The sequence below is a fragment of the Neoarius graeffei genome, chromosome 9 (genome assembly GCF_027579695.1).
Source record: "Neoarius graeffei isolate fNeoGra1 chromosome 9, fNeoGra1.pri, whole genome shotgun sequence".
Taxonomy (NCBI): Eukaryota; Metazoa; Chordata; class Actinopteri; order Siluriformes; family Ariidae; genus Neoarius; species Neoarius graeffei.
In genome coordinates, this window is record NC_083577.1 from 44,851,854 (window position 1) to 44,879,598 (window position 27,745).

The 27,745-nt window shown below is 44.5% G+C and overlaps 1 protein-coding gene across 1 annotated transcript in view; it reads left to right on the forward strand.

The window, feature by feature from the left end:
* Positions 1-7,516: 7,516 nt before the first annotated feature.
* The window catches only part of trim45 (tripartite motif containing 45), a 42,933-nt gene continuing 22,704 nt past the window's right edge, over positions 7,517-27,745 (forward strand). The window contains exon 1 of the mRNA XM_060929577.1: positions 7,517-8,084. Coding sequence (XP_060785560.1) covers positions 7,642-8,084 — 443 coding nt within the window. The 5' untranslated portion in view covers positions 7,517-7,641. The remainder of the gene's footprint in view (positions 8,085-27,745) is intronic.

Genomic DNA, 27,745 nt, shown 5'->3' on the forward strand with positions numbered 1-27,745 from the left:
CGCACAACATGCTCTGAAGGATCCCCGAATGTAAATGCACTTGAAGTCTCAGTGAAAGTGAGGCTCTGCTGAACGGCTGTGTTGAGGCACATGTTCACTTCACTGTACAAGACTGAGCACCGAGCTGCAGTTGTGAAATTCATTTTTTAATTCTGACCTTCGTGGAAACGAAGTGAGCATACCATTGGGTTTTTGTGGCTACTGCCTCATAGAAGCGAAGCGAGGCAGTAGCCATTATGTCATCGTGTTGTAAGAATGAGTGTAACAATAACTCACTGCACATGCGCATATACACATAAGCATTACAGTCACCAGAACGGCGAATCGTGATCTCGCAATACAAAGAGTTGATCTCGCGTTATCAAAGGTACACAAGAACGAGTGGCGAAGCCTCTATGTCATCGTTTTGTAAGAATGAGTGTAACAATAACGAAACTTCATAACCAATCAGCACTTATCGTGATCAAGTTCGATTACCCGTTCTACTTCTTGATAAACTTCGTAACCAATCAGAACCAGAAACGAAATCAGAGAAACCTCGTTATAACTTCGTAGTATCGGAAGATAATCGGCAGATAAAAAGATAAACGAAATTCACCTCGTGGTTCGCCAAGGCTACTGATTTGATATCAAGTAAGTGGTGTTTATTTTAAGAAAATTTACCTTTTGATTATCACAGCTTTTGTTTGATCCTTCTGAAAGGTCAAATCAAAGGTTTTGTAAGGTTTTTAATTTTTTTTTAACTTTTTGGCAGATATATTGAAAAGCTGATATCAAACTTCTGCTATTCACTTTGATTTTTGAATTTTATTTTTAATTTTAGAGTCTTTACACTACACTTGTGAAACAAAATGTGCTTATTAGTACTAAATAATGCAGGGGCGTAGCTAGGATTTTTCAAGGGGGGGGGGGGGGGGGGGGGGGTCACACACTGACTGGCAGCCTGAGTGCATTATGTAACAAAAAATAATTACCATTGCTAGTTTTAGGTAGCTTATGGCCCTTTTCCACTACCCTTTTTCAGCTCACTTCAGCTCACTTCAGCCCGACACGGCTCGCGTTTCGACTACCAAAAACCAGCACGACTCAGCTCGCTTCAGCCCTGCTTAGCCCCTAAAACTCGCACCGTTTTGGAGTGGGGCTGAAGCGAGCCAAACCGTGCCGAGTGAGGTTGGGGGCGTGAGCAGACACTCCCCTGTGCACTGATTGGTGAGGAGGAGTGTCCTCACATGCCCACACACGCCCCGCGAGCGCGCTGGGATCTGTAAACACCGCAAACCCGGAAGAATAATAATTACGAATTACGAGAATTTCTGAAGCCTTATGCGCCTCGCCTCATCTATACGCTCTTGCCAGTATCTGTTGGCGTTGTCGGTGACAACAAGCCACAGCACCAAGACCAGCAATACTAACGACTCCATGTCCTCCATGTTTATTGTTTACTATCCGGGTCGTGAGACTACCGCTGAAAAGCTCACTGAATCAGTGACATACAGAGCATCGTGGACGAGTTCGCGGAGCGCAAGGCTCGCCGTATGCCCTTTAAATAATGCGTGCAGTAGGCTATTGATGTTTTATTATGAGCCATGTACAGTATATCGCCGAATGTTTTTTTGTTTCTGAGTTACATGTTCGTTTGAAGGACTTAATGTACAAAATAACATAGTTGCACCCCGGAGTGTTGAAATTGGTAAACACAGTGCATTCAGTGAGGTTTGCACCGCCCTCCTTTTATTTCTGACTCTTCCTGTCACCGTTGCAACCTCTGAGCGCTCATTCGTATGCCCTTCAAATAATGTGCGCAGTATAGGCTATTGATGTTTTATTATGAGCCATGTACAGTATCCTAATGTTTTTTGTTTCTGAGTTACATGTTCGTTTGAAGGACTTGATGTACTAAATAACATAGTTGCACCCGGTAGTGTTGAAATTGGTAAACACCGCAGTTGCGGACATTTTGTAACCTAAAATGATGTTATGATAAGCTTTAATAAAGGGCCCGGTCATTTGCCCCGCCCCCGGCCCGGCTCTGACTTGTTCCGCCACTGTCACTGATGTCACTGTTTGCGCTGCTTAACGACATCACGTCACGTCCACCCACTTTCGCTAACTCCACCCAATGTGTCCACCCACTTCCAGCCAGCACGGTTCAGCGCGGTTGTAGTCGAAATGCAACTCCAACAGCCCCGCTCAGCTCGACTCAGCTCGACTCAGCACGGCACGGCTCAGCCGCGTTTGTAGTGGAAAAGCGGCATTAGAAACCGGCTCTTCCATTATTGCTGTTTCTTCCACGTTTCCTTGATGTTGTGTTCTAGAAACGCCACAATAAAACTTAGCTTCGAAGCCACAAAATGCAACTTTGATGGAAAAATATATATAATAAATTGCTTACCTCTCTTCACGTCAAAAGAAGGAGGAAAGTTTGGCTTGTTTTGACATGGCGAATTATTAACACAAGAGGAAATACTTGTAATTCGTGACTAAAAAGACTGCAGCTACACTGGCAGTTTGACCGTGCTTTCTAGTGCGATCGTGTTGCACTTTTGCAGACCTGGGTTTTCATGCCCAAACCACAGGAAGTCCATACAAGGTTATAGAAACCCTAATGAGGCTGAGGTGACAATCTAATTTTTTTAAAAATGTTAAAAAAAATTGCAGTGGGCACTTTTCTAATATTCCTATGTGGCTATATTGAAAAAATGTAGGCTATGGTCCGACAAAGGGGGGGGGTGTCACGGGCACCCCAGGACTCCCCCCAGCTACACCCCTGTAATGTTTCTAAAGCCTAGGTCACAACCGGACGTACGATTTTTTGGCCGTGCGATTTTTGGCATTTCCCAAATCGCTGTGTTTATTTTTGTTCGTGGAGAAAGACGCACGTTGGAAGTTTGTCTTGCAACCTGAAAAAAACGTAAGCGCCCGTAGAGTTTGTTTGACATGACAAAGAACCTCTGCGGCCGGTCTGTGGCCAGTCTACGGCTCAAAAATCAGCACGTCACACGTGTGCCCTCCGTGCGTTTCTTGCGTTTTTGCACGTAGACCGGCCGTAGGAGCATGTACGGCCGGTTGTGACCGAGGCATAAGACAATTCATGAACAAGTGATTTCTTACTATTTCAAAAATAGATCTAGTTCACAGCACTGTATTTTGAACAAAAGACAGTCAACAAAATAGGTAACCAAAATACTACAAGCCCTGACGTTGCTCACAGCTTGGTGATGCTTGCAAGAGATGAGGCGAGTATGGACCCTTTTCACGTGACGTCACGACAAACGCGGCCGCCATTTTGGACATGTACTACCAGTAGTTTACCACAGCCAGCATTGAGGAACGGCAGCAAAGAAAGTGTTTATTTTCAGAAAGACTTCCATCATGCCACTATATTGTTGTGCACCTGGATGTAGTAACCATCAACAAACAAGGCAAGGGTTATCATTTTATCGGATCCCGGTAGATGCTGACCGACAGAGAAGATGGATAGCGGCATACCAACGCTTGTGTAGTGACCACTTTGTTGGAGGTAAGACGAATAAAATTAGCTAGAAAAGGCATTACATTGCTGTTAACATTCTGTGGCGGCGAGTGTGTAACCAAATAGGCTAAAATAACCCATTGTAACCTCTTTGTTCTTCTGTAGTAGCTATTAGCTAACGACATTAGCTAGCGTTGTGTTCCTTTGCTGTTGGTAGACTGTAGGACAGATCAGAGGCAGTGTCCTACAAACAGCGCTTAATTTGAGGGGAGCAAGCCGGAGTGCGCTCCGGAACCTCGGGCGTTGGCTCCGGCAGCTATTTACACTGGATCCGGTGATCCGACACCTCTTTTGACTATGTAACAAAAAAAAAAAAACCCAAATAATTAAATAAAAAATGCAAGTTTATTTAGTGTTAATGTCTGATTTTGATATCTGTCTTGTTGATTTCTCTCATGAAACGACATCCACAAAATATCTGCAGATGAACTTAATTTGCAGTGTTATTACAAAACATGCCCAGAAGCGCAGCGCCGCGCCCCCCTCTCCCCCTCTTTTTTTCCGCACCGGAGCCGCTCATCCTCTGCGCTCCGGGACCTCCCACTTTACAAATTAAGCACTGCCTACAAATAAGTGTTCAAAACAAGACGAACATGTATTTGTCTCTTAAATCCAGGCCGTTCCCTGTAATCTGTAACAATGGTTGGAGAAAGTAATGGCAAATAGTGAGTGCACAAGCCATAGAAGGTAAACTGTACACAGCGCCAGGGCAGTGTGATGGTATGTCTACTTTTAGATTGTGTTAACTTATCAATGAACACACTCGTCACTCGACGAGTTTCACGTCTTTACAACGGATACTTAAATGTGTGTTAGGTATTATTGTTGCAGTCTAAGCAGTCATTGTAGCAGCTAGATGAGCGAGAACCGAAAGGGTCTGTGCCATAAACCGTTATTTCTGTACGGCGTTGCTAATGTGTCGTTACTGTTGTTATTTCTCCCTCTGCTCGCCCTGTAAATGCCCTACGTTGCTGGATAGTGAAGGTGTTTTCTGCATCTCGCTCCTTTTTCTTGTATGTTCTCCGTTTGTCGCCTTCCTTGCATTCAAACCAATTCGAGCCGAAGTCCGTCCAAAATGGTGGTCGCGTTTACGAAGGTCACGTGACTGAAAAGGGTCTATAATATATGCTATATTTACTGTATGGACATGGGATCAGAAAACAATTTTATTTATAAGCAGGAGCCACATGGACCCATAGGGTACCAACTTTTGACCTCTCTGTTCGACACAGAGCCCCGCTGAATGCTTTTTCCCCTCATTTTTCCCCTTCTACGTTTAGAAATGTCTCTATTTTTCTCCTGATAATGAATTACTTTTGGTAAATTTAAAAAATGTATGTCTTTTTCGTTCAAAACGATTTGTACATTTAAAAAATAAAAAAAAAACATGAATGAAGCACTCCAAGCGTGCCCCCTGTCATGGCGGCGTAGTTACCGTTGCTATGGGGTCACGTGACGGTGCAAAGTCTTTCTGGCCAGAGCAGATGTAGATCAGTAGATGGCGACACTGCTGCTCGATCAGAGCGCGTGGTAACGTAAGTCCCGCCCACAAATGCATACGCGTTTGCCGATTGGTCGGACAGCGAAGTTCTCAAATATCATTAAGTGTAAAAGCAGGTTGCCTGATCCGCTGATTTCTCGCGATACTGTAATACTCATGCGTTACTACAGCGGCTTGATTTTTAATCTTCGGGTCCAAGGATCGGTTTCTGTCATGCATTAGATTAATTCTATTATTTTTTCTGCAAATCAAGTTGTTTTCGACTTTGAGTGATTGTAGTAAGTTGTGCATCTGTAATTTGGTTTGTTCATTAATTCATCTTTGATAGCTTTACCCTGTGCAAGGATCCGATCTTTGAAAACATGAAAAGTGTAGCAATGTGAAGCGGGTTATTGAATCATGAAGGACCGGATTGTTTTCAAAATTCTAAATGGTTCTGCCCAAAATTTTTTGGCCCAAGGCTTCAGCTATACAAAGGAACTTCATTCAATCAATACAAGATCTAGTGCATCATCCTTGCAGATACCCAGGGTCAAGTCTTTTGGTAAATCTAGTTTCCTTTACACTGGTATTCAGGCATGGAGCAGTCTTCCTTCAGAGTTACACTACATCCATCCATCCATTATCTGTAGCCGCTTATCCTGTCCTACAGGGTCGCAGGCAAGCTGGAGCCTATCCCAGCTGACTACGGGCGAAAGGCGGGGTACACCCTGGACAAGTCACCAGGTCATCACAGGGCTGACACATATGCCGCTTTTCCACTACAAACGCGGCTGAGCCGTGCCGTGCCGAGTCGAGCTGAGTCGGGCTGAGCGGGGCTGTTGGAGTTGCATTTCGACTACAACCGCGCTGAACCGTGCTGGCTGGAAGTGGGTGGACACATTGGGTGGAGTTAGCGAAAGTGGGTGGACGTCACGTGATGTCGTTAAGCAGCGCAAACAGTGACATCAGTGACAGTGGCGGAACAAGTCAGAGCCGGGCCGGGGGCGGGGCAAATGACCGGGCCCTTTATTAAAGCTTATCATAACATCATTTTAGGCTACAAAATGTCCGCAACTGCGGTGTTTACCAATTTCAACACTACCGGGTGCAACTATGTTATTTAGTACATCAAGTCCTTCAAACGAACATGTAACTCAGAAACAAAAAACATTAGGATACTGTACATGGCTCATAATAAAACATCAATAGCCTATACTGCGCACATTATTTGAAGGGCATACGAATGAGCGCTCAGAGTGGTGACAGGAAGAGTCAGAAATAAAAGGAGGGCGGTGCAAACCTCACTGAATGCACTGTGTTTACCAATTTCAACACTCCGGGGTGCAACTATGTTATTTTGTACATTAAGTCCTTCAAACGAACATGTAACTCAGAAACAAAAAAACATTAGGCGACATACTGTACATGGCTCATAATAAAACATCAATAGCCTACTGCGCGCATTATTTGAAGGGCATACGGCGAGCCTTGCGCTCCGCGAACTCGTCCACGATGCTCTGTATGTCACTGATTCAGTGAGCTTTTAAGCGGTAGTCTCACGACCCGAATAGTAAACAACAAACATGGAGGACATGGAGTCGTTAGTGTTGCTGGTCTTGGTGCTGTGGCTTGTTGTCACCGACAACGCCAACAGATACTGGCAAGAGCGTATAGATGAGGCGAGGCGCATAAGGCTTCAGAAATTCTCGCAATTCGTAATTCTTCTTCTTCCGGGTTTGCGGTGTTTACAGATCCCAGCGCGCTCGCGGGGCGTGTGTGGGCATGTGAGGACACTCCTCCTCACCAATCAGTGCACAGGGGAGTGTCTGCTCACGCCCCCAGCCTCACTTGGCACGGTTTGGCTCGCTTCAGCCCCACTCCAAAACGGTGCGAGTTTTAGGGGCTAAGCAGGGCTGAAACGAGCTGAGTCGTGCTGGTTTTTGGTAGTCGAAACGCGAGCCGTATCGGGCTGAAGTGAGCTGAAGCGAGCTGAAGTGAGCTGAAAAAGGGTAGTGGAAAAGGGCCAATAGACACAGACAACCATTCACACTCATATTCACACCTACGCTCAATTTAGAGTCACCAGTTAACCTAACCTGCATGTCTTTGGACTGTGGGGGAAACCGGAGCACCCGGAGGAAACCCACGCGGACACGGGGAGAACATGCAAGCTCCACACAGAAAGGCCCTCGCCGGCCACGGGGCTCGAACCCAGGACCTTCTTGCTGGGAGGCGACAGCGCTAACCACTACACCAACGTGCCGCCCCTGTACAACAACCATTTTTTTTAATACGAATGGAACATTAGCAACAACAAAAATTGTAAGGGGGGCGCTGTTGTTTATTTGCTCTCGGGGGGGGGACTGACTCTCCCACACTTTGAACCCCCCTGCTTTAAAGCGCTGTAGAAATAAACTCGACTTGTAGCGATGTTTTGAAAAGGTGATTTATACATCGCAGATCTGGCAACCCTGTGCGCAAGTAAAACTTTGCTGGGAGTAGATTGCTGGGAAGTGTTTGTCGGACAGACTGCGAGGAATTTAATAACGACATATATTCGAGTTTAAAAGCGGTTTCTTCTTGTTATTTTGGAGAATAACTGGGGAAGACTGTTTTCAGTGTTACGATGTCGGCGAGTGCGGAAAAATCTGTTCATGAAACCGTGAAAGAGCTCGGAGCGAGCAGTCAGCCGCTGCGGGGGGCTGGGAGCGGGTCCCGGGCGCGGTGTCGCGTGTGTAAGCGCCGGTACCGAGAACCCAAACTGCTCTCCTGCTTGCACACGTTTTGCGCGGACTGTATCCGCCAGCTGGAGCCGTGCTCTCCGCTGAGCGGGCAGAGAGAGAGTCCGGGCACCGTGCTGCTGTGCCCCGAGTGTGACAGTGAGGTGGAGCTGCCGCGCTGCGGGGTGGACGGGCTCACCACAGACCACCTGGCGCTGGATGAAGTGTTCATGGAGACGCTGCTGCTGGATCGGAGCGCCGTGTGCGACCTGTGCGGAGACGCCGAGGCCCAGCAGCGCTGTGAGGTGTGCAGCCTCAACCTCTGCGACTTCTGCAGCCAGGCGCACAGGTCCGTCAGCTCAGCTCTCTCTCACACACACACACACCAGTGGCGGCTGGCCCATAGGGGGCGCTCGGGCGCCGCCCTCCCATATGTGGAGGGGGAAAAATATAAAGTGTTATTTACCAGCTTAAAGTCGGTCCGTATGGTGAAATACCGTGACCGAGGTCTTGAAAGTCAGTATTCAAGGCCGAGGTCACGGTATTTCACCATACGGACCGACCTTAAGCTGGTAAATAATATTTATTTTTTTCTTTACCAAATTCTAACAGAAAACGAGAGCGCCCGAAAGGGAAAACCGAGCCGAGCCGCCATTTTGAATCCTCATTCACGGCTGTAATGCAAATTGCTTCCTCCTCGGTATACAAGTGCACTTCCATGGCAGGAAAAAAAAAAACTACATTTTGCCACCTATGTAGTCCCCTATTAATACAAATAGGAGTCATTCAGGATTCAGCCGTGTTTTTGCTCGGCGTTAGCAACAGTTCGAGGTTTTTAGCTTTCTCCTGAAATGTTTTCTTTTATTTCTTCTTCCTCAGGGTAGTAAAACTCGCTTTCACTGTGAACACTGTCGGTATCGCTATCCATGCTGTAAAGTTAATGATATTATGCTGAGAAATGCTGGTAAGAATTTATAATATTTTTGATAATCTTATAAATCTTTTTTTAATAAGAAGATTTTTTTATTAAAAAATGAGTTTTTCGCGGTGGGGTTTTCATCAAATCCTGCGCTCTGATTGGCTGGCGAGCAGGTCTGTATCCTACGGTACGGACTCCGGTTCAGAGCCCGGTTACGGACCTCTGGCGACTCGCTTGTTCACAACAGCAAACATCATTTTATTTATTTTTTTAAAATAAGATTTATTTATTTATAAGATTATCAAAAATCTTAAATTTTTGCCAGCATTTCTCAGGAGAATAGCATTAATTTTACAGCATGGATAGCGATACCGACAGTGTTCACAGCGAAAGTGAGTTTTACTACCCTGAGGAAGAAGAAATAAAAAAAACATTTCAGGAGAAAGCTAAAAACCTCTAACTGTTTAGCCTGGCAAGCCAGAGTAAATGTGAATATTTAGTCTGGCCTCGCTCGTAGACATTTCCGAAGGGTGTGGGAGGAACAACCCGCTGCCTTTCAAACTGTCTCTGTGCGTATAGGCCAACGCTCTGACCAATCAGCGCAACAGTGACTGTGACGTAGTCAGAGCGACAGAAAGCAGTGGGGGAGGCCGTGAAATAAATAATTTTTCAAAATGCGTAATAATTAACAGGTTCTAGATATTAAGAAGTTTGGAGATAATGACCACAAATTTGGGGTCTGTACCACATACTTAACATACACTTTTTTTTTTTCAAGTGTTTTTCAAGGGTTTGCTTAAACTGTTTGAGAGCTTTTATTTAGTGGTGTTTGGTGAAATAATTTCCCTTAAATTTAAAATAACGGGAAAATAAGAAACAATCAAAAAGTAATGTTTCAAAGCTGTTTATTAATTCTTCGTACTGCACAAACTAGCCCCATCCTTTTGGCTACGAGCGGAGCCAGCTGGTAGATCAGACTTTTGCCATAGCCGGTCGGCAAAACAGCGAAAACGCCCTTCTTGAAAAGGAATGAGCGGAGAGCCTCTTCCTGCTCATGTTTCAACGAAAACTCCAAGTCTAATTCTTCTAAAACTGATTCCAAAGCGGAGTCAAACTAGCGCTGTTCACTAGCTGTAGCCATCTTTCCTGCTGTGCTTTCTCCAGCGTCACGCAGCCTTGTCGTCACTCCTGCAAAAGCCCGCCCAAAGAATCCAAACAAAAACCTTGCGTTGTGATTAGCGGGCACGATTTGATGCCCGGGGTGTGTTGTTGATATGGTCCGAGGCTAGACCCACTCGTAGGCAAAAATATTTTTGGCCACTAGGTGAGTGGGTCTAGTTTACTAGGCTAGTAACTGTTGCTAACGCCGAGCAAAAACATGGCTGAATCCTGAATGGCTCCTATTTGTATAAATAGGGGACTACATAGGCGGCAAAATGTAGTTTTTTCCCTGCCATGGAAGTGCACTTGTATACCGAGGAGGAAGCAATTTGCATTACAGCCGTGAATGAGGATTCAAAATGGTGGCTCGGCTCAGTTTTCCCTTTTGGGCACTTTTTTTTTTTTTAAGACATTTTTTGGGGCTTTTTTTCACCTTTATTGGATAGGACAGTGTAGAGACAGGAAATGAGCAGGAGAGAGAGATGGGGAGGGATCGGGAAATGACCTCGGGTCGGAATCGAACCCGGGTCCCCGCCTTATCCACCTGAGCCACGATGCCCCGGCGCTCTCGTTTTCTGTTAGAATTTGGTAAGGCCACACCAATTCGATTAGTTGGTTTTCGGAATCTCTGCTTGAAGAAAATGAAGAAAAAAATCGAAATCAAACTCCCACCAACAGAAAAACATCGTGGCTGATGGTTCAAAATGCTGAAGACTGCAGGTTGAGGTCACGTGACGCTGAAAACCAATCAAATCGCCCCTTTCACTTTAGCTAAAGACTTGTGGAAGAAACATGGCTGTGGAGGGGAATCCTGCAAAGCCTGTGTTTGTGATTGTTAGGATATTCAGCGAACAGAAGCGTAAAATCTTTTACAGATGTGTCGAAATTCAAGAGGGGGAAAACTGCACAGTTGTACTCAAGATGCCGTGAGCTTGTTACCCTACAATGTGCCAACTTGGACAACAACTCTGTGGCAGTGGGTTTGATTTATATATTTCATTGATTGATGTGAGGGGCAAACAAAAAATCATTTGAAGTATTTAGCCACCAGAAGTAGCCTACTCCTGGTCAAATATTTTTTTTCTGTGCATTGTAGGTGTTCAATTGACTGACTGTAAGTCTATCGTTGATTGAAAGCCCTCTATTTCCACCGCTAATTTTACTATCAGAGCATTTTTTTAAATTTTATTATTTCGCTCGCTTGCTTCATATTTTTCATGAAAAAATCAGAGAACCAACTAATTAAATTGGTGTGGCCTAAAGAAAAAAAAAATTATTTATCAGCTTAAGGTCTGTCCGTATGGTGAAATACCGTGACCTTGGGTCAGCACTTTCAAGATCTCAGTCACGGTATTTCACGATACGGACTGACCTTGAGCTGGTAAATAAAACTTTTTTTTTTTACAAATTTTATCAGTGTCAGTTTTACTTAAGTGTGTGCCTGTATGCAGTCTGAATTATTTAAACAACATTTCCACCAACTGACTCTCATTCAACAGTGAATTTCCACCGACAGACTCGTATCATTTCTCTTCTTGGGCGCTCGTTAAAGGTCCCATGGCATGAAATTTTCACTTTCTGAGGTTTTTTAACGTTAAAATGAGTTCCTCTGACCTTCTTAAGTCACCCCAGTGGCTAGAAATTTCATAATGTGTAAACCAAACTATGCCCAGCATTTGAGAATGGCGCGTCAAAACGGCGCGTTGATAAGCTCTTCCCTTTACTACGTCAGCAAGGGAGATGATCCCCACGCCCTCCCTCTGGATTCCCACCCACTGTATGGATTGCCCGCCCAGTTGTAGTGAGGAGACCATAGAGGACACAACAACATGGCATCACCTAAGCGAGCGAAACATGGAAATTGCGCTGTACATGGATGTGACAACACAGAAAAGAGTCTGTTTTTACTGCCGACGGGAGAGCCCCTGAAGACGCAGTGGCTTAATTTTATTTACTTCAATAATACGCCGTCGAGTCTACCTAAGACGGTGTATGTTTGTCGGAAGCATTTTCCTGATTAATGTTTCCACAACTTGGGACAGTACAGGGCAGGTTTTGCACATCAACTGTCACTGAAGCCTGGGTCCGTACCAAGCATCCCTGCCGCATCAGCCACAAACAGTGAACAAGTAAGTGTATAACTGTTAAGTCGTTTTGCCGTGTTTTAAAATCGGTGCGTTAGCCTAGCAATGGCTACATTAGCTGTGCAGCTAACCGCTTCCTGCAGTTAGCCAGGTAATCTGCGCTACAAAACTAAAGAGCATGCAGCATGCTCTGTTAAACTGAGTTTAGTCTGGAAATTGACTGTAACTTATGAGCTTATGTTTGACTATTGCTCCGCAATGCATGTCTTCTGTTGGATAAGCGATATGTTGCTGTAGTTGCTGCTTCTATCCTCTTTGGTTATGGAGTGCGTGTTCAAGCCTAGGGTATTATATGTTCGTAAACTACCACTCCGAACACACTCTCTGACTACGTTTACATGCACATTCAAATCGAGCTGCTGTCAGTAATCGAGCTGAAGGTCCCAGCAGGGGTGCCAGAGAAATCCAATCCTACATGCACACAATGAAATTGGGCTATTGTGTGAGGTGCATTGTGCACCCGAGCCACAGGTGGCGCAACACGCACCATCATGTTGGTACACTTCCGATTGTCGTCATGAAGAGCTATTCAAGAGTGTAAACAAAGTTATCAGTTCCGTGTTCTCCATTGCGCGTTTTTCTCCCGTCCATGAATTTTAATATATTCAACTCCTTAAGCTGAATGAGCATGAACTCTGTCTCCTCATTGCTCCAGAAGTGCACATTTCTGCTTGCCTGTGGCAGTGGGGGCGTGGTCAAGCGCCGGTCTGTGACAGGAGGGCGGAGCCAGGGAAGGTGAATGGCAGAATCACTACACCTGACGGTAATTAACCTGTGTTTGTGTGTCTTCCCAGTAACCGCGCCCTATTTAAGGAGGCAGAGGGAGAGCAGAGGGGACAGCTCATCCCGGGACTAGAACACAGCGCGCGCGTGTGTGTTTGTTTTTCTCTCAAGAATAAAAGTAGGCTGTTAAACTGAAAAGTCTGACAATAAAAAGCCTATTAGTACCAGAAGCTTTGTCCTGCCGTCCTCTGTGCTCCACCCACACTTCAGAGAGCTCTACATCGCCATTTTCTCTTCTTCATTTGTTCCTCCTGACCTCTTCTGCTGCTCGCTACTACTGTTGTCATGCCGACCGAGGCTGTTGTGTTTCCCGCTTGTGGTCTCGTCACTCGTCACTTCCGGAAGTAGCTCGACAACTAGCTCGATAGGGTTTACATGCACAAAGTAGCTCGGCAGAAATCGCATAAACTAGGTCGTGTAGCTCGATTCCGAGAAATCAAGTTCGGTTCAATTTCAGCCGAATTAAGGTGTATACATGGCATTTTGAACTTCGATTTCAGTCGAGCAACGGCAGAAATTCGATTCTCTCTATGTGCATGTAAACATAGTGACTCTCTGTTCTCTGTGTCACGTTGAGTTTATGAAAGGAGTCCGAGGGAGAACGGGGTTTTGTCTTAGCAGCGTGGCTACAGGCGCTGATAGCAGTGAGTATGTGTGCGCACGCAGCTTGGTCAAGCCCGTCCCCCTCCCCGCCTCCTGCTTCTCATTAGCAAAACGATGCAATGGGAAAAGCGCTGAAATGGGGCTTTCTCCCAGGAGGCTAGATTTACGTGCTGAGGGTTCATTTCGAGAAAGGCTGCGGATATAACATCCGGAAGCCTCCACAAGCCCGTTTAAAGCATCAACAAACCACCATGCCATGGGACCTTTAAAGCGCCCCAGAAGTGCAGCGAAATAGCCAATCCAGGGGTGGGGGGGGGTTCTGGGGTGCCCGTGATTCTCCCCCCCCGTCAGATCATACATTTTTTTTCAATGTATGAATAAGAATATTAGAAAAGTACCCACTGTAATTTTTCTAACTTTTCTTTAAAAAAAAAAACTAGATTGTTACCTCAGCCTCATTAGGGTTTCTATAACCTTGACTTCCTGTGGTTTGGGCGCGAAAACTCAGTTTGTCAGAGTGTGCGGGAGAGGCGGATGTAAGTGCAGATATGTTAAATAATACACAGTGTGATATGAGCATAAAGTGCGTGAAACGCACAACAGGCAAACAGTCCGAAACAGCAGGCAAAGTCGTAATTGAGGAAACAGGCAGGAGGTCAGTCGAGGCGCGGACAGAATATCAGAGGCAAAACTATACAACAGGGGTCCCCAAACTTTTTCCTGTGAGGGCCAAATAACTTTTCCCTTCTCTGAAGGCGGGCCGGGGCCAGTTTGTAACAAAAAGTGTGACGATCGCAGAGGTGTCTAAACGTAAACATTTATTGTTTTGCAGAAAGCCACACATAACCAAAAATTAACCCTTTCTGGGATCTTGACAGGAAAAAAAAATCAGAAAATAAATAATATTATTAATGAAATAAATAACACTATTTATGAAATAAATAATAACCAAATAACCCTTCAAGTTTTTCACAGAAAAAAAGACCATGGAACATTAACTTTCTTGTAGACACAACTGTTTGCAGCTCTCTCTCATCAACTTCACTCTGAAAACCAGAAAGCAAGCAGGCTATGAAACCGAACTGATACCAACACCTACCAACACAATACATTTCACTACCAGTATGGTTGTAGAACCGATTTTATCTCAGTAGATTTCATTATGATTATATTTGTTTGTACTCAGAATGGCTCGTTCAAGTCAGAAAAGTAAGCTTACCTATATATGTTCATCAGTGTGAACATATATAGGTAAGTAGCTGCAAGTTAAGGCTGTTCAGTATTTCTGTCACGTCTGTTAAAAATGCTAGGTGCCATTTCCATTCTGGGTCGATCAGCTCAGGGACCGTTTTGCCTTTTGAATGAAGAAATGCGTTTATCTCAGGTAGCAGCTCGTAAAAACGCCTCAAAACTCTGCCGCGGCTCAACCATCTGACCTCTGTGTAGTAAAGCACATCGCCATGCGCAGACTCCAGTTCAGACAGGAATTGTTGGAACTGCCTGTGTTTCAGTCCCTTTGCCCTGATGAAGTTTATGCATGACGCCACAACCTTCATGACAGAATCCCACTTCAACACTTTGCAGCACAGTGCTTGCTGGTGAATTAGGCAGTGGACTTGTAGCGGGGCGGTAAGACCCCGTTCTTCCATCTCCCGGTTCACGAGCCCGATCAGACCCCGAGACGCGCCCACCATACTAGGAGCTCCGTCAGTCGTGATGCTAACAAGCTTTGACCAGTCCGGGTTCAAGTCTTCCATGGTTTGGCATACTTTGCCAAAAATATCCTCCCCCATCGTAGTCCCTTTGAGACTTTGGAGGGCTGCCAGATCCTCGCACATTTCAAAGTTTGCGCTAACTCCACGAATAAAAATTAGCAGCTGCTCTGTGTCCTGCACATCCGTGCTCTCATCCAGTGCTAATGAAAAAAAGTCATATTCTTTCGTCTTCTGCTGCAGCTGGGCATATACATTACCCCCAAGTTCTTCAATGTGTCTTGTGATTGTAGTCGCCGACAGACTCACGGCATTAAAGACATCTTTCTTCTCGGGACACACCTCCTCCGCGACAGCATTCAAACATTTCTTGACAAATTCTCCATCAGTGAAGGGTTTACCGCTGCTAGCTATCAGTTGAGCAACCCGAAAGCTCGCTCGAACAGACGACTGGTTCAGCTGAGCTTGGCGTACAAATGTATTCTGCCGAGCTAACAGTATACTTTTTAGCTTTGAGAGTTTATCTGCTCGCATTTGGCCTTGCAAGCTATCATACTTGTCTTTGTGACGGGATTCATAGTGTCGGCGCAGATTGTATTCTTTGAATACAGCCACTGTCTCTTGACGGATGAGACAAACAGCCTTTTCTTTGCATTGAACAAAAAAATAATCGTTTGTCCACTGCAGGTTAAATACCCTGCATTCTGAATCTATTTTTCTTTTACCTAATCTTTTCGCCATTATTCCGTGTTATTTGACAGTGGTGTGTCCAGGATTTTTTTTTTTTGAGGGAGGGGTTTCAGATATGGCACAGACTGCAGAAGGGTGGAATAGAATGTTACGTTCTATGCATGTACAAGTCGCGATCACGCGGCCAGACTGAAAAAAAAAAATCATAATGCGTCTCTGGTATTGTTCAGGGGGCCGGGCAAAATGTGGAGGCGGGCCGTATCCGGCCCGCGGGCCGTAGTTTGGGGACCACTACTATACAAGATCAAGGGACGAGAAACAGGAGTCGAAAAACCAGGAGGTCAACAAGGACAGGGAACAAGGCTCTGTAAGGCACACTAGATGCGGCATAATACTTTGTATCGTCCTTGCATGGGCGCAGTCCTTAAATAGCCCAAATATTGTTCATTCATTAAAGACAGGTGTTCTTTGTTAATAGCGCATGTGCTGGAGCTTAAGTGCGTGCGCAGCCTGAGGCGCGCCTTCAGGTGCACAAGCCAAGGTGCGCAGGACTGACTCGGTCCTGTGCAAGCGCAACATGATCGCACTAGAAAGCATAGTCAAGCTGCCAGTGTAGCTGCAGTCTTTTTCGTTGTGAATTATGAGTATTTCCTCTTGTGTTAATAATTCGCCATGTCAAAGCAAGCGAAACTTTTCTCCTCCTTTTGACGTGAAGAGAGGTAAGCAATTTATTATATATTTTTTTTCCATTAACGTTGCATTTTGTGGCTTCGAAGCCAAGTTAAAGGCCGAATCCCATTTCACCCCTTGGACCAACCCCTTGGCCCTTCCCCTCCATTTTACGCGTTCACGTGAAGGGGTAGGGGTATCCCAATCCCAGTTAACGCGGAGGGGTAGGGGAAGGGGGAGGGCTTCTGTACCCCTCCAAACGGAGATTTTCCTGGAGCTGACTCCGAACGAAGGGGTTTGAGTGACTTCCCACAATGCCATGCGGATTTCAGCGAGATTTCATGCGGATTTCAGAAAGATGGCGGTTCCCGCGGCGAAAGATTGTCATAAATGTATTTTCTCCATTATTTACGTGTTTTAAGTTGTTATCCAGAGGAAACACGCCGCTTGATTCGCTTTCGAGCTGAGAATGAGCAGCGATTTCTGAAATCCAAGCTGCTGCTAAAAAGCTTTGGGAGTGAGTATTGTTTTCGGTTGCTTTACTGCGTACGTTTTGTTCTGTTATTCTCACTTTTATTGTTTACATGAGTGTTCTGACACCTCATTCTGTCGGATGTGGTGCACGAAGCGCCAAAGATATCCCATTCAGTGGTGTTAGTTAACAAATCACACCCTGCCAGCAGAGATTTCTGCCTCTGGCTCTGACTGTAGCGGCTGGTCGCAGCCAATGACGCATTTGGTCGCGTTTTGCTAACGTAAACGCTGACGGAGGTACGCGATGACGTATGCGATCGTTGAAGGGCTATCCCAATACGTAAGGGTTGAATTTCAAGCCCTATCCCTTGTAGCTCAGTTTCAAGGGGAAGGGCCAAGGGGAAGGCGGAGGGGAAGGGGTAGAAATTAGAATTGGGATTGGGCCTTAGTGTGGCGTTTCTAGAACACATCAAGAAAACGTGGAAGAAACAGCAATAATGGAAGAGACAGTTTCTAAACTACCTAAAACTAGTAATGGTAATTATTTTTTGTTACATAAAGTACTCAGGCTGCCAGTCAGTGTGTGACCCCCTAGCTACACAAATGAGCTGCTGTAGCCAACGGAGTCTGGATACACTGGAAAAAATCGTGTGCGCGCACGCTGTAGTGGTTAGCATTGTCGACTCACAGCAAGAAGGTCCTGGGTTCGAGCCCAGTGCCCAACGAGGGCCTTTCTGTGTGGAGTTTGCATGTTCTCCCCATGTCCGTGTGGGTTTCCTCCGGTTGAATGGAAGAGCCGGTTTCTAAGCTACCTAAAACTAGCAATGGAAAATATTTTTTGTTACATAATGTGCTCAGGGGGCGGCACGGTGGTGTAGTGGTTAGCGCTGTCGCCTCACAGCAAGAAGGTCCGGGTTCGAGCCCCGTGGCCGGCGAGGGCCTTTCTGTGCGGAGTTTGCATGTTCTCCCCGTGTCCGCGTGGGTTTCCTCCGGGTGCTCCGGTTTCCCCCACAAAGACATGCAGGTTAGGTTAACTGGTGACTCTAAATTGACCGTAGGTGTGAATGTGAGTGTGAATGGTTGTCTGTGTCTATGTGTCAGCCCTGTGATGACCTGGCGACTTGTCCAGGGTGTACCCCGCCTTTCGCCCGTAGTCAGCTGGGATAGGCTCCAGCTTGCCTGCGACCCTGTAGAACAGGATAAAGCGGCTACAGATAATGAGATGAGATGAGATAATGTGCTCAGGCTGCCAGTCAGTGTGTGACCCCACCCTTTGAAAAATCCTAGCTACACCCCTGCAATCGTGTATGGTTGCTAAGGGAAAATAATAAATATTTGGCCAATCAGCATTGCTGAATTTAATGGTTTTGGGGTGCTGGAAATTTCGCCTCTGCTACAGAAAATGTGGGAAAGTTTTGGTTGCTATGTTGATAAACTTGAGGTCTCAGGTCATTCAGTCAGAGAGATGATGGCGACGACGACAGTTGAGGGGCAGCTCCTACCAAATTCGGTGAGATCTTTGTTGAACTACCCTTTCGTGAGAAGGATGATGGTGGAAAAAAATCCGTGTTAAGGAGCTGCGACCCGACAAGCCCTAAATAAACATCACCCAGCCAACCAAGGAGAAAGTTAAAGTGCATATCATGGGTAAATTCAGGTGCAAGATCAATGTAATTCTCGTATTTTATATTAAACTTTGGTCAAATATCTGTAACATTTGCATTCTCTGCAATTTTTTTTTACCTTGCACAATACCAGAAAAATTCAGTTGAAATCAAGCCATTTGAGGCGAATTGGTCCGCCTCTGAAAAAACTTGGCATTTGGATTTCCAGGGAAACATTGATTTTCGTGACGTCGCGTGCGGGACGCCTCCTTCTGAATCCTACGTCAGCGCTGGTTTGTTTATGAGAAAATGACCTGGTGGTTTTCTGCAAATTTCTTCGTTATCACGTAATTATTAAAATGGTTAACAGATGTATCGTAGGAGGGTGTAGCAACACCAATCTTGATGGGATTAGTACTCATCGTTTCCCACATTGCGCTCAGGTGACAATTCCATATTTCAATGCAAACTCGCTAGCTGCTAAACTTGGTCTACACAGGCTGTGCACTGAAACCGGGCAAGCTCGCGCAGCCTGCTGGCGCTTCCGCAGGTGACGTCACGAATCTGGCTCCAGACTCCCTTGGGATTTTTCCAGACGCGTTTTATTTTATTTTTTTTCTGCTGTAGACAGATGGCCTTGTGTAAAATTTCCCTTCTGGATGAGTGTGTAAAGGGACATACTTTCATATTTAAAAAAAAGAATGAATTTGGTCCAGGATATGCACTTTAAAGCCTACAACAGGACTTTTTGCAGGAGTTGGTTCCAGCGCAAGTTGTGGCTGACAGGCTGTAGAACAGCCAATGCGCTTTTTTGTTTTCCCTGCATCTTTTTCAAAAGTGACCGGTGTGATTTGACGTGGACACAGTCTGGACAAACTGACTTAAAGCACCTCTCCGAATGCATCAAGAAGCATGAAAGATCAAGAGTTCACATGGAAAACTGCATAAAGTTAGCTGTGCTCGGAAGGATTAGCATAGCAGCGCAGCTAGACGATGGGCACCGCATTGCTGTAAGAAGGCACAATGAAGAGGTAGATAAAAACCATCATATTTTATCTAAGATCATCGATTGTGTTAAATTTTGTGGTGCTTTTGAACTAGCAATGCGGGGACATGATGAAAGTGATTCCCCCCCCACACTCACTCATTCTCTCACACACGCACGCACTCTCACTCACTCACTCCCTCTCTCTCTCTCACACACACACACACACGCTGTTGATTTTTGTGTGTGTGTGTAAGAACTTGAGTATTGTATTTTATACCGTTCTTTTCCAAAGCATAAATGGAGCCTAATATAGCTGTAAATTGTTAATTTACTTTATCTGTGAAACTGCTGATCTTGAGAAGGAAATTACATTATTATTGTGGAATTGTCATTTTCTGACTGTTCATTTGAATGCTTATACTGGACTAGGCAGGGAAATCTATTGGCACACCAGCCCCGCCAATACTTTTTTTTTTTTCACCAGCCGCCACTGACACGCACGCGCGCGCACACACACACGAGGAACAAACAGGGAAACATCTCGGTATCACCCAGGACTGTGCCCAGCTACTGAAAAGACCAGAGACTCAGTCAGAGGGTGCTGGGGCTTGTTTTTGTTTTTTAATGGAGGTTGACACACACTACGTTTACATGCACATAGAGAGAATCGAATTTCTGCCGTTGCTCGACTGAAATCGAAGTTCAAAATGCCATGTATACACCTTAATTCGGCTGAAATTGAACCGAACTTGATTTCTTGGAATCGAGCTACACGACCTAGATTATGCGATTTCTGCCGAGCTACTTAGTGCATGTATACCCTATTGAGCTACGTATTCGAGCTACTTACTTCAGCACTGCCCCTTCCGGAAGTGACAAGACCACAAGGGAAACACAACAGCCTCGGTCGGCATGACAACGAATCATGACAACGGCATGAATCTTTTCTTTTTGTGGCATTGTTTGCACTGTTAAAATTTAGCTCACTTACTGTATCACCAAATACATCTGTACAGCTGTTGCATAGCTGTGAATTGTGTCGAAAAAACAGCCTCGGTCGGCATGACACTTCACCTTAGCCGCCCACTTTATTAGGAACACTTCTGTTCGTACATACAAACTACAAACACTCTTCTTAGAGTTTATTTTATTTTTAAAAGGGACAGTGCACAAATTAAACATTATCCTTGTGGTCAGGACAGATGTCTGTCCCAGGTTATAGCAGTGCATGCTAATTTCCGCCTGTAGTCACTTTGTTTATACTCTTGAATAGCTCTTCTTCATGACGATAACCGGAAGTGTACCAACACGATGGGGCGTGTAGCGCCACCTGTGGCTCGGGTGCACAATGCACCTCATAGCAATAGCTCGATTTAAACACTGCATGTAGGATTGGATTTCTCTGGCACCCTGCTGGGACCTTCAGCTCGATTACCGACAGCAGCTCGATTTGGATGTGCATGTAAACGTAGTCACTGACAGGTTGGAGAGATTATATCTCACTTTACAAGATAACATTACCACCCACACACATTCAAAAGTTGACATGTTTATCCTATTTGTCATTCACTTCATTTCCTGTCTCCTTTTTCTCATCTTAAGATAAGAGAGCCTTTTATTATCCATCCATCCATCCATCATCTGTAGCCGCTCATCCTGTCCTACAGGGTCGCAGGCAAGCTGGAGCCTATCCCAACTGACTACGGGCGAGAGGCGGGATACACCCTGGACAAGTCGCCAGGTTATCGCAGGGCTTGTCAGCCATTCACACCTACTGTCAATTTAGAATCACCAGTTAACCTAACCTGCATGTCTTTGGACTGTGGGGGGAAACCGGAGCACCTGGAGGAAACCCACGCAGACACGGGGAGAACATGCAAACTCCACACAGAAAGGCCCTCGCTGGCCGCTGGGCTCAAACCCAGGATCTTCTTGCTGTGAAGACCGTCGTTATCTCTATCCATGCTGTAAAATTAATGCTGCTGTTTTGAGAAATGCTGGCAAAAATTTATAAGATTTTTGATAATCTTATACAACCCCGATTCCAAAAAAGTTGGGACAAAGTACAAATTGTGAATAAAAACGGAATGCAATAATTTACAAATCTCAAAAACTGGTATTGTATTCACAATAGAACATAGACAACATATCAAATGTCGAAAGTGAGACATTTTTAAATTTCATGCCAAATATTGGCTCATTTGAAATTTCATGACAGCAACACATCTCAAAAAAGTTGGGACAGGGGCAATAAGAGGCTGGAAAAGTTAAAGGTACAAAAAAGGAACAGCTGGAGGACCAAATTGCAACTCATTAGGTCAATTGGCAATAGGTCATTAACATGACTGGGTATAAAAAGAGCATCTTGGAGTGGCAGCGGCTCTCAGAAGTAAAGATGGGAAGAGGATCACCAATCCCCCTAATTCTGCACCGACAAATAGTGGAGCAATATCAGAAAGGAGTTCGACAGTGTAAAATTGCAAAGAGTTTAAACATATCATCATCTACAGTGCATAATATCATCAAAAGATTCAGAGAATCTGGAAGAATCTCTGTGCGTAAGGGTCAAGGCCGGAAAACTATACTGGGTGCCCGTGATCTTCGGGCCCTTAGACGGCACTGCATCACATACAGGCATGCTTCTGTATTGGAAATCACAAAATGGACTCAGGAATATTTCCAGAGAACATTATCTGTGAACACAATTCACTGTGCCATCCACCGTTGCCAGCTAAAACTCTATAGTTCAAAGAAGAAGCCATATCTAAACATGATCCAGAAGCGCAGACGTCTTCTCTGGGCCAAGGCTCATTTAAAATGGACTGTGGCAAAGTGGAAAACTGTTCTGTGGTCAGACGAATCAAAATTTGAAGTTCTTTATGGAAATCGGGGACGCCGTGTCATTCGGACTAAAGAGGAGAAGGACGACCCAAGTTGTTGTCAGCGCTCAGTTCAGAAGCCTGCATCTCTGATGGTATGGGGTTGCATTAGTGCGTGTGGCATGGGCAGCTTACACATCTGGAAAGACACCATCAATGCTGAAAGGTATATCCAGGTTCTAGAGCAACATATGCTCCCATCCAGACGACGTCTCTTTCAGGGAAGACCTTGCGTTTTCCAACATGACAATGCCAAACCACATACTGCATCAATTACAGCATCATGGCTGCGTAGAAGAAGGGTCCGGGTACTGAACTGGCCAGCCTGCAGTCCAGATCTTTCACCCATAGAAAACATTTGGCGCATCATAAAACGGAAGATACGACAAAAAAGACCTAAGACAGTTGAGCAACTAGAATCCTACATTAGACAAGAATGGGTTAACATTCCTATCCCTAAACTTGAGCAACTTGTCTCCTCAGTCCCCAGACGTTTACAGACTGTTGTAAAGAGAAAAGGGGATGTCTCACAGTGGTAAACATGGCCTTGTCCCAACTTTTTTGAGATGTGGTGTTGTCATGAAATTTAAAATCACCTAATTTTTCTCTTTAAATGATACATTTTCTCAGTTTAAACATTTGATATGTCATCTATGTTCTATTCTGAATAAAATATGGAATTTTGAAACTTCCACATCATTGCATTCCGTTTTTATTTACAATTTGTACTTTGTCCCAACTTTTTTGGAATTGGGGTTATAATAATAATAATGGGGCGGCACGGTGGTGTAGTGGTTAGTGCTGTCGCCTCACAGCAAGAAGGTCCGGGTTCGAGCCCCGTGGCCGGCGAGGGCCTTTCTGTGTGGAGTTTGCATGTTCTCCCCGTGTCCGCGTGGGTTTCCTCCGGGTGCTCTGGTTTCCCCCACAGTCTAAAGACATGCAGGTTAGGTTAACTGGTGACTCTAAATTGACCGTAGGTGTGAATGTGAGTGTGAATGGTTGTCTGTGTCTATGTGTCAGCCCTGTGATGACCTGGCGACTTGTCCAGGGTGTACCCCGCCTATCGCCCGTAGTCAGCTGGGATAGGCTCCAGCTTGCCTGCGACCCTGTAGAAGGATAAAGCGGCTACAGATAATGAGATGAGAAGTGAGGTTATAATGAATGACCTGTTGTAATACTTGTAGGCCAAGACAGGGGACGTGTTGTCGTTTTGGCTGTGGTTGGTAATTCTGCGACCCTCCCTGGTTTTTACTAGGCAGCGCTCGCTGATGGGATGCTGACGGTCAGAGGGGGCGGAGCCAGGCGCCTGCTAGCTGTTGCAACATCATGGATATTAGTTAGAGGCTGGCGTTGCCCATGACTACTGCACAAAATGGGAGGTTCCATTCCATTTTTTTTTTTTTTTACAATTTGTACTTTGTCCCAACTTTTTTGGAATCGGGGTTGTAAATAAATCTTTAAAAAAAAAAAGATAAATGTTGACAAAAAATGCTACTAGGTTTGTTGTTGTGAACGAGCGAGTCGCCAGAGGTCCGTAACCGGGGTTCGTAACGTAGGATACGGACCCACTCGCCAGCCAATCAGAGCACAAGATTTGATGGAAACCGGACAGCGAAAAAAAAAATATATATATATATATTTTTCACGGTCCAAATCCTGCGCTCTGATTGGCTGGCGAGCGGGTCCGTATCCTACGTTACGAACCCCGGTTACGGACCTCTGGCGACTCGCTCGTTCACAACAACAAACATAGTAGCATTTTTTGTCAACATTTATCTTTTTATCATAAGATTTATTTATAAGATTATCAAAAATCTTATAAATTTTTGCTAGCATTTCTCAGAAGAATATCATTCATTTTACAGCATAGATGGTGATAACGTCTGTGTCTATGTGTCAGCCCTGTGATGACCTGGCGACTTGTCCAGGGTGTACCCCGCCTTTCACCCGTAGCCAGCTGGGATAGGCTCCAGCTTGCCTGCGACCCTGTAGAAGGATAAAGCGGCTACAGATAATGAGATGAGATGAGATGGTGATGACGACAGTCTTCACAGCGAAAGCAAGTTTTACGACCCTGAGGAAGAAGAAATAAAAGAAAACATTTCAGGAGAAAGCTAAAAACCTCTAACTGTTGCTAACGCCGAGCAAAAACATGGCTGAATGACTCCTATTTGTATAAATAGGGGACTACATAGGCGGCAAAATGTAGTTTTTTTGTTGTTGTTTGTTTGTTTGTTTGTTTTCCTGCCATGGAAGTGCACTTGGAGAAAGCCATTTGCATTACAGTCATGAATGAGGATTCAAAATGCCATTCACACCTACGGTCAATTTAGAGTCACCAGTTAACCTAACCTGCATGTCTTTGGACTGTGGCGGAAACCGGAGCACCCGGAGGAAACCCACGCGGACACGGGGAGAACATGCAAACTCCACACAGAAAGGCCCTCGCCGGCCACGGGGCTCGAACCCGGACCTTCTTGCTGTGACGCGACAGTGCTAACCACTACAGCATACACGCTCGCGCGCACACGATTTTTTTCCAGTGTATCCAGGCTCAGTTGACTGTAGCAGCTCATTTATGCAGCTAGGATTTTTCAAGGGGGGGGTCACACACTGACTGGCAGCCTGAGTGCATTATGTAACACAAAATAATTACCATTGCTAGTTTTAGGTAGCTTAGAAACCGGCTCTTCCATTATTGCTGTTTCTTCCACGTTTTCTTGATGTGTTCTAGAAACGCCACAATAAAACTTGGCTTCGAAGCCACAAAATGCAACTTTGATGGAAAAAAATGTATAATAAATTGCTTACTTCTCTTCACGTTGAAAGGAGGAGGAAAGTTTGGCTTGTTTTGACATGGCGAATTATTAACAAGAGGAAATACTCATAATTCGCAACTAAAAAGACTGAAGCTACACTGGCAGCTTGACCATGCTTTCTAGTGCGATCATGTTGCGCTTGCGCAGAACTGGGTTTTTGCGCCCAAATCACAGGAAGTCCATATAAGGTTATAGAAACCCCCATTCTCGCCAGGGAGAATGCAACGTAGCGCAAGCGGTGGGAGTCGGATTCGCGAAGGGAGCTGGAGAAAGTTTGTCCCCTCAAGGAGAATGTATCGCAGCGCAAGTAACGCAGGGAGCGCAGCTACAATCAGATCAGGTAACTACGGATAAACTGAACATCTGCCGAGATACTTCATGTGTAGACACTTTCTTATCGAGTCGGGGACTACATCTGCTTCATCTTAACATGAGGAGTCTTTTACCCAAGATTAACGAGATCAGACTTATCTGTAAAAGTAACAAGGTGGGACTTTTATGTTTTACTGAGACGTGGCTGGATGAATCGATAAAGGACGCTGAAATTGAAATTGAGAATTACTGTTTAATTAGGAAAGATTGAAACCGAAAAGGTGGCGGCGTCTGTATTTATATAAGATCGGATATTTGTTTTAATGAAAGAGAGGATATGCATGAGGACCAGATTGAAGCTGTATGGGTAAAAGTTATTTTGCCTAAAAGTAAACCAATACTAGTGGGAGTTTGTTACCGGCGTCCCGATCAGGCAAACTTTTATGACCTGTTGGATGATGTATGTTCAAAATGTTTGGACTTCATAAATTCGGAAGCTATCGTGTTGGGGGACTTTAATACGGATGTTTCCAGAGATGAACTTTCAATGTCTAAAGCTCTGATGAACTTTTGTAGTAGTCTTAGCCTACATCAGCTGATTAAAGAACCGACGCGTGTTTGCATTTCTACTCAAACCACGATTGATCTTGTTCTAGTTTCTGACAAATCAAGAATTATAAACAGTGGGGTAATACACTACGGGTTAAGTGACCATTCTATGATTTTTTGCACCAGAAAAGTAAAGAAAACAGTATTTAGTGCTCACAATACCATAAAAATTAGATCTATGAAAGGGTATAGTAAAGAGGCCTTTATAAATTGCTTAAATGAAGTAAACTGGTCATCTGTGTTGCAATGTAAAGATGATCAGGCTTGGCATTATTTTAAATTATTATTCTTGCAATCTATAGACAAAATTGCACCTTTTAGAGATGCAAGAGTAAAACAGAGAACAGAACCTTGGATAAATGATGGTATACTTGAGGCCATACAGAGGAGAAACAGACTATATGAACAAGTTAGGAAAAATAAGGATGATCAAAGTTGGACAGAGTATAAAAAATTGAGAAATGAAGTGAGTAGATTAGTGGTTTGTTCTAAAAAGACCTATTTTAATGAGAAAATTATGGATTATAAACATGACTCGAAAGAGTTGGGCTGTAATAAAAGGCTGAAAACTAAAACGTGTAATATTAATCTAGACCTTGGAAATAAGATTATATCAGACAAGGATAAAGTAGCAAACAGTTTTAACACCTATTTCTCAACAATTGCTAGTAAGCTGGTTGAAAAGCTTCCTGCCATGTCGAAACAATATGAAGAAAGTAAAGTTTCGGAGTTTTATTCCCAGCAAGGGGTTCAGGCAAATAAATTTATATTAGAGAAGGTGTCAGAGGCAGATGTACTTATGAAACTTAATAAATTAGATAGCTCTAAAGCGACAGGTCTTGATAATATTCCATCTCGATTCTTGAAAGATGCTGCGGAGAACATTACTCCAAGTATTACTCATATTATAAACATGTCTATTGAGTATGGATACTTCCCTAAAGACCTTAAGCTGGCAGAAGTGATTCCACTTTATAAGAAGGGGAGCAAACTGGAGCGGGGTAATTATAGACCCATCTCCATTTTGTGTACTCTATCAAAAATAATTGAAAGACTTGCTTTTGAGCAGGTGAATAAATATCTTTTATCTCACAATTTATTATATGAACTCCAATCAGGATTTCGTAAATTACACTCCACTGACCCATGTTTATTGTACCTAACTGACTATATCAGAAAGGAGGTTGACAAGGGCAATTTCTGTGGTATGGTCATGTTGGATTTGCAAAAGGCTTTTGATATGGTAGGTCATAGTATTTTGCTGTCAAAATTGAGGGCTATTGGCTTTAACAACACAGCAGTTAGATGGTTTGACTCATATTTGAAGAATAGGAAACAAGTGGTGGATGTTGGGGGAACAAACTGTGCAATGTGGGGTCCCTCAGGGGAGTGTTTTAGGTCCGCTTCTTTTTCTTTTATATATTAATGATCTTAAATCAGTTTGTTCATGTGAACTGTTTTTATTTGCTGATGATTCTGCACTAGTGTTTTCACACAAGGATAAGCTCACTGTTGAATCAACCTTAAGTGTTGAGCTTTTAAAAGTCAGCCATTGGCTATCATTTAATAGATTATCTCTTCATATAGGAAAAACTGAATCCATCTTGTTTGGGTCTAGAGTTAAGTTGAACAAAACCCCAGGCT